Source organism: Podarcis erhardii (assembly GCF_964252035.2).
Source record: "Podarcis erhardii genome assembly, chromosome: 3".
Classification (NCBI taxonomy): domain Eukaryota; kingdom Metazoa; phylum Chordata; class Lepidosauria; order Squamata; family Lacertidae; genus Podarcis; species Podarcis erhardii.
This window is the reverse complement of record NC_138507.1, coordinates 98,802,161-98,815,646: the sequence shown is the minus strand read 5'-3', so window position 1 is coordinate 98,815,646 and position 13,486 is coordinate 98,802,161. Positions and strand designations below refer to the sequence as shown.

Here is a 13,486-nt window from a genome sequence, read left to right as displayed (position 1 = left end):
AAAGTGGTACCTCAGGTTAAGAACAGTTTCAGGTTAAGAACGGACCTCCAGAACGAATTAAGTTCTTAACCCAAGGTACCACTGTATCCCATCTGCTTTTATAATTGTAAGCAGCTTTGAGATGTTTTTGTAAGCGACAAATAAACGTCATAAGTAATAAGAGACAACACACTGTGTGCTTTGTGCTGTTCAACTACAACTTCCATCTGCCCCGACCACAGGCCAGCCTCTGGTTGAGGCTGATGGGAGTTGGCGCCCAACATCAAGAGGACAACCCTTTGGCGATCTCTGCGCTATGGTTGTGGCAGAATGTTGGGAAACTGGTTTCATTTAGAGAAGCAAGATTGTCATCACAACCGATGGGCTGCCTGCGAGGTCCAAAACACATTGCCCAGAATTGAGGGGATTTCGAACTATGAGAGTCAGGTTACTCAATATTTTCCCTATGAATGTTTCCTTATTTGGGGGGTGGTGGTGGGAATGGCCCTCATTAACATGGGAGAAAGTCAAGGGACACTGATGGGTGGGGTCAACAATCGCCCCTAACGACCCCCCCCCAAAAGCTATAAAATAACTCACCAAGCGTCAAGCTTGCTCCTTCCCTAGTCAGACAACAGAGTGAAGTTTGGAAGGTAGCTTTTCCAGACTGAGCGACCTTATTACCACCTTGAGAACTGGCTTTCCGTCTTCCTGGCTCTTACCTCCTTGGCTGGTCTGCGTCATGTAAGAGGATTTCATATTATGCAAACACACAGGTTCTGCTACCAGAAATAAATTAGGAAAATTTAGCAAATGTATGCATGGTTATCCATTGGGGGACGGGGGGGGGGGGGAGAAATTTATTACTGCAGAAATCCAGGCTTTGCTGATTTCTCATTAATAAGTCTTTCCTGTATGGCAGAGGTGCTCAGACTTTCAGTCCCACTTGAGATTATTGCTGAGGCCCAACAGTCACAAAAGGGTGGCAGATGGAGGCAGAATTCAGCAATCAGCTAGTAATTACCAACATCATTTTTCTACCAATATCTAAACCATGTTTGGAAATTGCTAGATTCTTTGCCACAGCATTTTCCTCATGCTGAGGAGTTCCACAGCTCAGCTTTCTTCAGGCACACTCCACATAAATGTGAAATCCATGTGGGGGGGGGGAGGTCTTTTGCAAACCTTGGGGTGACCTTGATAACAACACCATCACCCTCTTATTTGTTTTTCAGTAGGCCTCATTTTTGCAGCATTTTTTTTTTTTTTGGTAAGAATGCTGTAATTTAAGTGCATTAGGAAATACAAGGTAAACTTCAGTTCCTTTTAGCAGTTACAGTCGTACCTTGGTTCTCAAATTGAATCCATTCTGGGAGTCCGTTCGACTCCTGAAACGGTTCGAAAACCAAGGCGTGGCTTCCGATTGGCTGCAGGAGCTTCTTGCACTCAAGCGGAAGCCGCATTGGATGTTCGGCTTCTGAAAAACGTCCACAAATTGGAACACTCACTTCTGGGTTTGCGACGTTCAGGAGCCGATTTGTTCGACAACTAAGGCATTTGACTACCAAGGTTCCCCTGTACTTTTATTGGTTCCTATTACAGTGTATAAGAATATATTTCTGAGCAAGAATATATTTTTTGGTGGAGAGTCAAGGGCTTCCACACCTCCTCCTGCTCCTCTGTCTCCCAGGACCAGGAGAGGACTGAAGTGGGAAGAGCAGGAGGTGACATGCAGGCAGAGTCTTCTCTCGCTTGCACACAGCTCGGGTAGGGGAGATCCAAAAGCCAAGGCTGGGACGTCTCTGTTGTGGCAACTGCCACATTGGGTGCACACCTTGTTAGTATTTTCATTCTCCATTGCTGCTGGATCACCTAGGAGTAGCTGAGAGATGTAGGACTGATGGACATGCCTTCTCCTAACTTGTAAGTTATTTCCCACTCTTGGTCCACTCCCATCCATGATCTATTGTAAAGCTGTTATAGCATATGGTGGCTATGGGTATGAACAGGAAATCTTTCAGAATCTCTCCTTTACCACAAACTTGCTAGACAATTACAGGCAATAAATTCTGTCTTGCCCCTACCCCACTGGGAAGATGGAGGTAACATTCACCAACATTATAGAGCTATTGTGAAAATTACTGAAATATATATTCGCATGAGATGTGCTACAGAAGTGGTGGCATTAGTAATCTCGAAGAAGAGAATCTCTAGCACTGATATAAGAGATTCAGAGTAGGCTATATATAATTTGCCTTTTTCTCTATGCAAATGGAAAGCTGTTCTATGCCGAATGTTCCCTTTTATGTGTTCGTCTTTTGGACAATCAGCATTTGCATTCTGAATGGCTGCTTACTAGGAAATATTTTTGCAAGCCTCTTTTAATATGCAACCTCGTTTCCATGTTGTGAAGATAACCTTCAAAATGCATTATATAATAAAATCACAATTCTAAGATTCTGTAAAATTCTGATGTACTGATGCAGTACTGATGCAGTACAAACAGTTCTTCAAGGTGCTTGAAACATGAAGCAAAGAAACATTTCCAGTAGGTCCTTAAAATCCAGCACAGCTTATGTGCAATAGCTTCCCCCAGACTTGACCGTTCCTGAGACAACAAACGAAATAAATACAACAGAATTTGGTCAAGGAAAAGAAGTCCCAACTTGCATACCATGTTTTAATTTATGATCACATACGTGCTTACCTAAAGTCTCGTCCCTAGAAGGTTACCCACAAAGGAACACAAGTTGTGGAATGAAAGAGATTCCCCATCCCTGATCATAATGTGTGGGTCCTAACTGCAGATAAAACACTCAGGCTAGAATTTTCCTATGGCCCAGATCACTATGCTTTTCAGTGGAGGCAGCTGTATTCAGAAGTAATGCTGCCTCTGACCAGGATATTTGGCTCAAGCTTGAGGCTGGGGCCATGGCTCCAAGGACTCCAGATGCTGATGTTGGTCATGGCTCCATTTTCATCAGCCTCGGAAGTTCAGACATAAGGCCCATAAAACCCTGAATTAAGTATCTTTCTTAAAAGTGCAGCTACACAAAAATGAAGAAAAAATATTGAATTTCTTCCCTGCTTTGAATTCTATTGCCTTTCAGCCAGTCCATCCTGTTTGTAATCCCATCTCCAGCTACGGCTATTTCTGATGCACCGGAGGAAGGAACCAACATGAAAATCTGTATTATTCTATATGTGGGAACTGCCTAATCATCATAATGGATTACACATTTTTTTTAAAAAAAGCTTCACTCCATACCTTTCTTCCTCCAATGATTCCAACTTGTAGAATTGACCTCCGTGCTGGTATGCAGAAATTCTAGCTTCATCTCTGCTCCCCCTACTTCCCAGGTTTATTTCACCAGTGTCCCCAAAGGCCAACCAACATCAGAGTATTTTCTAACCATGTTTCAGCTCCTTCTTCTTGCTCCTGGTATCACACTTTCCTCTTCTGCTTTCCATGGTCATAAATGAACATTAATTGGATTGTTATATATGGCTGTTAACACAACAGACAACTTTTCTTCTTGAGCAAAGTTAGAGATTATGCAAAACCATTCACCCAGCATTTCAACTGGGCACCATAGACTACATCATAAAGCAGAATTATACCACTTTAAACAGTCATGGATTTCCCCAAAGATTCCTGCAGACTGTAATTTGTTATGGGTGCTAAGAGTTGTTAGGCAATCCCTATACCCCTCACAGAGCTACAATTCCCAGAGTTGTAGGATTGCTAGCCTACATTGATTCCATTACTGATTTCAGACTAGTTAAAGACTTCCAAGACCTCCTAGAGTTGCTGGAAAGGAGAGACAGCTAAGTATCATCAGCATGTTGATGATATCCAACTCCAAATCACCCCTAGCAGTCTCATGTAGAAACAAAGGGATGCTCAGTATTCCAGCAATGGGGTAAGTGGCTTCTAAACAAGTCCAGTATCTACAGGCACAGAACTCCTTTTTCAATTAAGTAAATTTAGGGAAAGAGGAGTGCTGAAGGGAAAGAGCTTATTCAATCAGCTTCTAGAAGACAGAAATTGGATTTTTCAGCACAAGGTGTGCTGATGGCATACACACCTAGCTCTAGTGACCTCTATGTAACTTGGGTGAAAAGCCTTTGGATTGGGTTTATATAGGTTTGACTTCATCTAAGTCAGTGCTAGACGAAGGTGGCTAAAAGATAAAAATGGGGAACAAACTGTGAAGCTAGCCAGCTGATCAACACGAAGCTCCAGCTACCTACGTATGTCAAGCAGCACATTTCCGACTGCTTGCTATCAGAGGCACCTGGCTATCGGCCACTTGTGACCAAGTGAAGATGCCCGGGTGCCAGGATTGGTGGCTGACATCTCCACCATCTGGAGGTGCATGCCTGGGGATCACTGGATCTGCACTCTTTTCACACGCTAATACCCCATCCTGTAGAATTCTATCCATTATCTTTTATCTGGACATTCAGAATGAATTTCAGGAACCAAAAAAGTCATATTTCAAGTCGTCTGGCCCCCAAATGGCAACTAGGCATTCTGTTTCGGTGACTGTAACCCTGGTTTAAGGAGCCATTTGGCGCCTAGTTTATATATCTGAGTTTCTAACACTGGAGATTATTCGTAATTTGCAAAATCAAAATGCTGGGGACAGAAGAGGTGAAATGTTTCTTCGTTAAATTGGAGAGACACTTTGAAACTCAAGGCAGCCAGTGAATCAAGTATTGGCGTTTAAAGAATGACAATGCCTTTTTCCCCCCACAAGAAGTTCAGGTTTTGCTGATCAGATACAAATGGGAAACAAATGGTTTATTAGGATATTCTATACATAACAAGGAGGCATCTTCTTGATATAAGATGAAGTAAGAAACTACACCTGAGTAGTTTCTAAAAAAGGAACATGTTGCAAGTAACCTCCAACCCCCCCCCAGTATTTACAATGGAAGAAACCCTCAACCTGCATACCTGTATCATCAAGAGCTGAGTGAACTTCTCACATCTGAAAGCAAGAGGAATGGATACATTTCAAGTTCAGTAAGAGAATGCAAAGTCAATTTCTTCCTGCACAGCTATGGCATGCACTCCACCAACCATAAGAGTATTTAATGGAAGAAGGCTCTCCATTCACAACTCTGGTACAGAATAAAGCGGGGAATTATTAGTATTAGAATTATTTTCATCCTGCCTTTCAGGATACCAAATGCTTCCAAGCCTTACTGGTAAAATTAAAGTACTTTATAACGTATGTTTGCTTTTAAAAAAATAACAGGATTCTTCTCACTGGATAGCTGGCCTGGAGGTGGTAGGGGCAAGAGTCCATGTGGAGCAGGCTCCAAGATCATTACTTGTCTCCTTGCTCTCTTGAAGTAACTCATAATACCATACAAAATATACCCTCTTTAGGTTATAGGGTGCAGGGCCTGGTCATCTGTTGCACTTCAAGCTGCATTTTGCTTTAGAATGAGTTACCTCTTCCCAAAAACAAAAACAAAACCCTATTAAAAAGTACTCACGTAGCTTCAATGCACATTTCCTTCATATTGTTGTTAAAAGAACAGTTATAACACAACCCTTTCTGATCTTTCAACTTTCTAACCTTTCAAAGATGAATATATTTCTTTCTGGGGGACTTTGTGTTGGGGGGCGGGGCAAGGATCCCAACCAATCTGAAATGCCTTTTCCTATAAAGCACGACAATCTCCCTTTCCCCACAATGGCATAGCTCAAGCATTATTATATAGAGAAGCAACAAATATGAGCAGCTGCAAGATTCAGAGGCATTAAAGAACACCACCCCGATAATTGGAATGATATCCAAACCTCGTTCTAACTTAGCAGCATTCAAAATGATTATTTACATTTAACCACCCAGAATGTCTGGACGTTTGTTGAAACTTTTTGCATTTGTAGATGTACTGAATAACACAGAGGAACACAGTTTTGCATACATAAAAACCCAATGCAATTTGAAAGACTAAATGTAGAATCGAAAGTCATGCTCCTCAGGAAGTGGCAACTGGATTACTCAAACAGCCAATATGTTGGGATGCAACCCAGGAAATTCTTGCAGACCTTTCACTGCTCACTATCTTCCAATTGGAAGCCATCAACAATGATGCAAAGGGAAACCAACTTGGCCCATTCTTATCTGAGGCGTTAAAGTGGCTTTTCTATTGTGTGTGGTGGAATGCAGGTTACAAGGCACACGGAAAGCACAATAAAACAGTGAATGGATGGATCGTGTAATGGGGCCAGATTTCAGTTCATCACACCATCCTAAAATCTGTGCTGAATGATGGCGAGAAGAGCTGGGTATGTGATGAAGCCATAAAAACATGGATTTAGCCCCCTCAGGCCCTTAGTGACTCACCCACATCACATGAACAGGGCCATAAGAACCTGAAAAAAGGCTTTAAAGTGCATAACCAAGGCTTTGTTCTGCTTTAGCAAATTTCTGCACTCCACTGCTAGAGCAATTTCAGTGGCATGGTGGAAACAGCTGGAACTATGAGCAGAGCCACTTCATTCAACTAGCTTGTTATATGGAGTGCCTCAAGAGGATTGGGTTTCAGTGACCGAGCTGCATTTTATAGGTGTGATCATTGCAGTTGCCAAGGAAGGAAGGAAGGAAGGAAGGAAGGAAGGACAGACAAACAGCATCAAGGGAAACAGATGGGGGAAATGACAACGTCCACATAAAATGGAATGCCTTTCACTTGGGCTGATGAATGATAAGAACAGTGCTAAAAACGGGAATAGGCAGTTCGTTGCTGTGGCTGCGGCTGTTGTGGTGGCTGCTGTCCTTGCTGTTGCTGAAGTCGAATTTGCTGGGAGTACGGATCTTCAAGAGACTTAATCAACAGAGTGGTTTTGGGCCCTGTCTTCCATATGATACCATTGAGATCTCTAACAGAAGACTCCACTGTGATGCTGTGGGTGCCAACAATAATAAAGTTCAAGAGGAACTGTGTGCTGAAGTAATCGTTGTGAGGCTCAACCATCTGCTCCATCTCATTTGTCAGGCTGTCAATGGGCATCTGGGAAAGAAAAGAGGAGTAGGAATGGCATTTTCCACAGCTTCTCTAAGGGGGTGTTCAATGTTTCAATTCTGCCATATAAGCAAAGGTTTGGCTCACGGAGGACAATATCAGAACTGTTGTCCTTTGCTTTTGTTCAGCGTGTCTAAGCAAAACGTAAGAAGCCATTTAGCGCTCTCTGCTAAAGCTATTGCAAACTGCTCAGCTGTTCATAGCAGGGCTTGGGAACCTCTAAGTGATTAGCCATCCCAAGTGATCAGCATTCTCTTACTTGAGCAGATTTGCTTCCTGCTGCCAGACAGCTGTGTGTTCTTAGTCGATTGTAATGTTAGGACTTTTCAGTGCTACTGCCAAGACAGCAAGTGTGGAAAAGGATTATCTGTTCCACCTTCCCCTTTCCACCGAGATGCAAATACACAAGGCGCAGGCTTTTTCCCATGGGGATATGAACACACCACCACCACAAGATCTTACTTACAGGTTTTATCTTCAAAGAACCTGCCAGAAATGCCTACACACCCACATACCCCTCCCCCGCTGAGATTAAAATCCTCGCCACCCAACAGCAGAAAATGATATTTCCATTTAAATTCTTCATAGGTTTCAGACACTGTAAAATGTTGACAGCACACAACTCCATACCTTGTACTCTTGCCCAGATTTGGTCTGCAGTGTTGAAGATACATTTAGACAGATCGACTGAATCTTGCGGAAAAGGCCAGGTTTGGAGCCGTGCTGAACCACTCCTTCTACCTTCAATGCCATTTGCTGGTTATTCTGAACGACAATGGGCTCAGCAGGGTTGCGTGGGGATGGTGACAGGGCAAGCTGAAGTACAGATAAAATAAAAAAAGCAACTGAAACAAGAAGCACATGGAAGATGGCGAGGGATATTACAATGCTCGAGATATAATCAACACAATTTATGATCAGGGCATTCATTGCATGAGTATAGTGCACTGTCAGGAAAAAAATACACGTTTTCAAGCACTCCAAACTTGAAATGCATTTTCTCTAAACTGAATTGCAGCTAACTTTTCTGTTAGAACGTTAGTTTACACAATGAAGATGCTGTCCTTAATACCTCCATATTAGGGCAGCTTTAATATTTCAGTACAATCATGCAGTAAAGCTTTCTCTGCACTTTGGGCAGCAGCTGGAAGGCTGGATGACAGCCTAAAAACTGTGTTTGAAACCAAGCAGGAAATCAGCCTTTGGCTAATTAAACAATCTATGGTCTTTTGAACTGTGAGAAGGGTATTGTTTTTGTTTGTTGCTATGTTATGTATTTTTGTGTTTTTATATTCCAAACAGCCCTGTTACCCCAATCAGAGAGACGACTTATACTCTGGGGCATGGATTCTGCAACATTTGATAATCTTTCAAGTAAGCTTTTTTGCTTGTTAAGAGCCCTTAGCTTTTGACTCTGACAATCTTAAGTACACATACTCTAAATGACTCCAAATAGACATTAAGTCAACTGCTGTTGACACAGGCAACTGATTAGCCGAAGGAGTCCTGAAGGAAGTTCCATGAGCCTGCTGTAAAGAGAAACCTTAGCAAGCTTCTTGGTGAGTTTCAGAAAGCTAGCAAAGACCTTCCTTTTTGGCAAAGTATGTGCTCTTTGGGGAGCAATCCTGCATCTCTCTCTCTCTCTCTCTCTCTCTCTCTCTCTCTGTGTGTGTGTGTGTATTAATTAAACTTTGTGGCAAATTTGTTTGTTGCTTGATATTATAATTACAAACTTTATCTCACTACTGTTTTTACTATTATTTACTTAACTGAAGTATCTGTAACTTGCCACTGGCCTAAAAATCTCAAAAGTTATGATTCCAGATGCCAGGGTACAAGCCTTAGAAAATGAAATTACATGAACCAGTAGTCAGGGCATACAAAGCAGCCTTACTCACATGCAAGACCGTGTCCCCATCTTAACTCTGTTTTGCCTACTCTGATGGGCAGTTCTTTAGATCTTTGGCAGCTAGATTGTCAGTGGGGACAATCACTAGCCTGTAACCCTGGTGCTCAAAAGCTTGCACTGGCTGCCCATATACTAATGGGCCAGGTTCTAGAGTATTGTCTTAACTGACATGGCCCTGAACAACATATGTCCAGGACAGCTCAAGGGCTGCCTAATCCCTTATATCCCTAGCCCAGTCACTGTTAGTGGCTCTCCATGGTTCTGATGTATGGCTCGAATGAGTGTGGGATGATGGACCCATTTTGTGGAACTGCCTGCCAGTTGAGGTGATGCAGGGCCCCTTCCTGATGAACTTCTGGTGCCTACTGAAGACTTTTTTTTATATATCCCAGACGGCATTTAAGTCTGACTGTACAGTTTTAATCAATTTTTACCTTTTCTATTTTCATTTTTTATTTACCTTTACCTATTTCTTGTACACTGCTTAGATAAGGTTGTAGTTAAGTGATACAACAACTTATTTATACTACTACTACTACAACAACAACTTATTTATACCCCGCCCATCTGGTTGGGTTTCCCCAGCCACTCTGGGTAGCTCCCAACAGAATATTAAAAACACGATAAAAGATCAAACATTAAAAACTTCCCTAAACAGGGCTGCCTTCAGATGTCTTCTAAAAGTTGGATAGTTGTTTATCTCCTTGACATCTGATGGGAGGGTGTTCCACAGGGTGGGTGCCACTACCGAGAAGGCCCTCTGTGACTCTCCATTTATACAGGGTTATGTTATGGACCTCCGTGAGCCGGACGGGCAGAGGGGCTTTGCTGAGGCTGCTCAGCTGATGCATGGGGAAGCGGTTAGGCGGGAAGCATCAACAATGCCCTGCTGTGCCTCTGTCCTCTTCAGGCTCTGGGGAGGGTCTTCTTGTGAGCCAGGAGGACACTCATGCAAATAGATTGTGTGTAAATGGGGAGTTGCAAGTAGGCATTGTTTAAATAAACAAACAAATAAAAGCTCTGGAAAAAATAACTGGTGTATTGGGTGCCATACAATCACTAAAGGCTCCCATTCTCTCTCCTGTTTATAGAAGAGCCAGGGCCAAACAGAATGCAGTGAGCGATCTGAATGGAATCTCCCACTGAAAAATAGCAATAATTAAAGAATCAAAGCAGACATATGGATCTGCATGTCCAAATCCAATTACATTTTAACCTACAATGAGTGAGAAATTTGAGAGCTGGATCAGCAGCAATCCTCCTTCCCCTTCCTCTTCCTGACAGTGAAGGGATTGTAGACATTTCTCTGCATTAACTGCAGTTAAAATTCGGTGACACCGTAAGCTTACCTTAATGCTAGTCGACTGCAGCTTCTGGAAAAAATACCTCTGGAATGACAAGGGAACTTTCAGCAAGGCAATGACTGCATTGCATAGACAAGCCGTGTGCTGGAACAAAATAATGCCAAGCCAGATCAGAACTAATCCTTTTTACAGCAGGGAGCGGAAACAGAATGTACTTTGTGCATTAGCGTTGCATTCACTAGCACTTATTAGGAAGCCAAGACAATGCATCATCAAGAATATGGAAGAGCGCAGCCCTCACCAGCCTGGGGGGCTCCAGGTGTTTTAGACTACAGCTTCTATGACCTGATGAGAGTTGTAGTCCAAAATGTCTGATGGGCACCAGGCTGGAATAGCTTATAGAGCTGGTGGAAACAAATCCAGTTTCCTTTCTGTATCAGGATAAGAGAGGCATTGAATAGCTCCGAAAATAGCTCTGTAGCAGCTCTAAAGGAATTTGGGGAAAAGTTGTTGTTTTCCCCAACATCCCCTATTCCTAAGTGCATCATTTGATCAAGAATATATGGAAAGAAAAAATGGTGGCCAATGCAGCCTGGCACATTAGATCTCAAGGCAGGGGCTTCCTGGAGACCAGAGGCCACCAGGAGGAAGAATGCAGCCAAATGGGGCAAGGCAGGGCAAGGCAAGGCAGTACTGGCTTGAGAGAAACTAAGTAGCAGTGGGGAGTCCCTACAACAAAGAAAGACAAGCCATGAATGGAGCTGAAGATTAAATATGGGGAAATTCTGAAGTCTTATGAAAAACGGCTTGTTCTCTATTCTGGTCCCACAGTGCTTTCTGCAATAAAACGAGAGCAAAAATATGGCCAGCGAGAAATTAACTATGAAGAGTCCTGCTGGATCAGGCCAAAGCTCTATCTAGTTCAATATCTCGCTTCTCACAGTGGCCAGTGAGATGATTCTGGGAAACCCACAAGCAAGAAATTAGGGCAATAGCTATCCCCTGCTGTTGCTATTTGAATAATTGCTTTTGTTTTCATACAGGACTCTGTGTACATTTTTATTCATATAAAAATGCATGTCCATATATAATATATGGACAACAAGCATGGAAGGACAGCAGATTGCTTGCTCTCAGAGAGATCAGAGATATCCTAAAGTCAGTATCTGGTTCTAGTCGATAGATTAAGCTCATTTAGAACTGTTCTCCGCCTTGTGTTTGGAGTTACATCAGCTAGCGCATGTGTTCTCGGATGACCTGACCTGATAAGAGAAACTCTACACCAGTGAAAAGTTGTACTGAAACACAATCAGCTTCAATGAATGAAGCCAAGGTGGAGCAATGGCAGGTGGCCTCTAGGATGTTCCACACATGAACTTTCTGCATGACAGCCATCACAGCGTCAGAATCAGAAAGGTATTAAATAACACAGCTCCTAGAAAACTGAGTAAAGTTATAAGCAGTCCAAAGAACAATGATATAGCTCCGCATGTCACTACAAGCTTCATCCCTTTATTTCAAATTACAAATATTTCCGTCTGTTGCTACTGATGTATACCAAAGATGTATATAATGCTTTTCAAGTTGAAGCTTTCCATTCTCAAATTTAGGAGAGGGGAAAGGGCCAAAATCTAAACAGCTGTGGATAAAGAAACATACTACTCATTAAAAAGTAGACAAATTTTGCTACAGCTGGTCAAAAATTTTGAGAATGAGTGAAGACTTATTACAAACAAAAAATATTTTTTACTTTTCTGCACGTTCTTTAAGCTTTTTAATATGCATGATAATATCTGGATTATACTTATGTTTGTATTGGTTAATTCATTATACCTAAATATCAATGCTGCTTCCACCATTCCTATAGCTTTAGTTAATAAATTACAGATTGAAGCCAAGTCTTGACTTGTCACTTCCACCTTGACCACTGAACAGTACAATCCTACACACATCTCCTCAGAAATACAAATCTGGTACTGTGAGTCATTAAAAATTATACCCTCTAAAGCATAAAATGAATCTCCAATGTTGCTCTATGGTAGAAACTGATTTTATTCCATCTCTCTGGTTATATGTTATTTGTGACCAATACAAAACCTGGGGTCATCTATCTTTTGACTTCTTGTTTCAAAGGAATGTAAAGAACTACTATTTTAAAAGTCTCTATGACAAAGTGGCTATTACTTGCCATGTAAGACACGGGTGCATATTTTCTGTTCAGTGATTCCACTTCTTCCAGCACATGACTGAACACAGACATCATTCTCCTTTCATATTCACTTGTGGCATGTGCCACTCCAGCAGAGCCATATTCCTGTAAACTAGAAAAGAAATTCATTCCAGTGATGCCCAATGTGTGCCTTTCTCTAACTTTTCCAAAGTGTCTTGGGTATTTTTACACAATGCTTTGGGATTCTAGGCTGGATAAGAAGGTGAGATAAAGATTCTATAAAATCATCATCATCTTGTCTTTATATACTTAACCATTCATGGGAAAACAAATAATTTCCTGGAAATAGCACAGCCTCTCTGACAGGTTCCTTTGTCCTTTTAAATGCTGTACTCCATTGATAACCCTCCCCATCTTTATAGGCATTTCACACTTAATCTGAACATCTCCAATTCACTTAAACATTTCTTACTCAATTAAAAAATAAAATAAAAAATCTTGGAATAAATTTGTGACACATCTGCAAAGCAGTTGCTTGTGCACTCAGCGCCAAATTGAATACACAAGAAGTGTCCCCTGAACTGAAAAGGCAGATGGCTCAGTTTTGCTGAAGTAGCCTGCACTGACACATGGAAGCCACCTCCACACAATGCATTCTCTGCACTGGTTCACCAAAACAATGATGTGGTTGTTGTGTCTGGCAAACATGGTTTTCCTTCTCCTCTGGACCAAATCTGACATGTGGGTGAAGATGCTGCCTGCTAATCACCTGGCATCACTATCGCCAGGTGATGCTGCGCCCGGAAGCCCCGATCGTCAGGACGTCAAAGTGCAGTGCAGGGCTTGAAAATCTTTTTGCTTGGGTAACATTTCAGGTTTGGGTGTAATGATAAACTGCAGCTAATAGAAAACGGAAGTGACAGCTTCCAATCATTTCTGTTCAACAGCAGTGAAGAGGAAAGTGAAAAATGCAGGAGCCAAAAGCTGCGCACAACAGTTTTAGCATTACCTCTGAATCGGGCCATTGTTTTAAAAAGTGTGTACTGTCTATGTGGATTAAGATCTACTAGGCATCAG

At 42.1% G+C, this 13,486-nt stretch overlaps 1 protein-coding gene across 1 annotated transcript in view; it reads right to left on the bottom strand.

Annotated features, from left to right (window-relative positions):
- Positions 1-4,767: 4,767 nt before the first annotated feature.
- Positions 4,768-13,486, bottom strand: part of INTS7 (integrator complex subunit 7) — a 38,565-nt gene continuing 29,846 nt past the window's right edge. Inside the window, exons 17-20 of the mRNA XM_081855119.1 lie at positions 12,428-12,560; positions 10,285-10,383; positions 7,657-7,842; positions 4,768-7,014 (exon numbers count right to left, since the gene is read on the bottom strand). Of these exons, the coding sequence (XP_081711245.1) occupies positions 6,721-7,014; positions 7,657-7,842; positions 10,285-10,383; positions 12,428-12,560 (712 nt within the window). The 3' untranslated portion in view covers positions 4,768-6,720. The remainder of the gene's footprint in view (positions 7,015-7,656; positions 7,843-10,284; positions 10,384-12,427; positions 12,561-13,486) is intronic.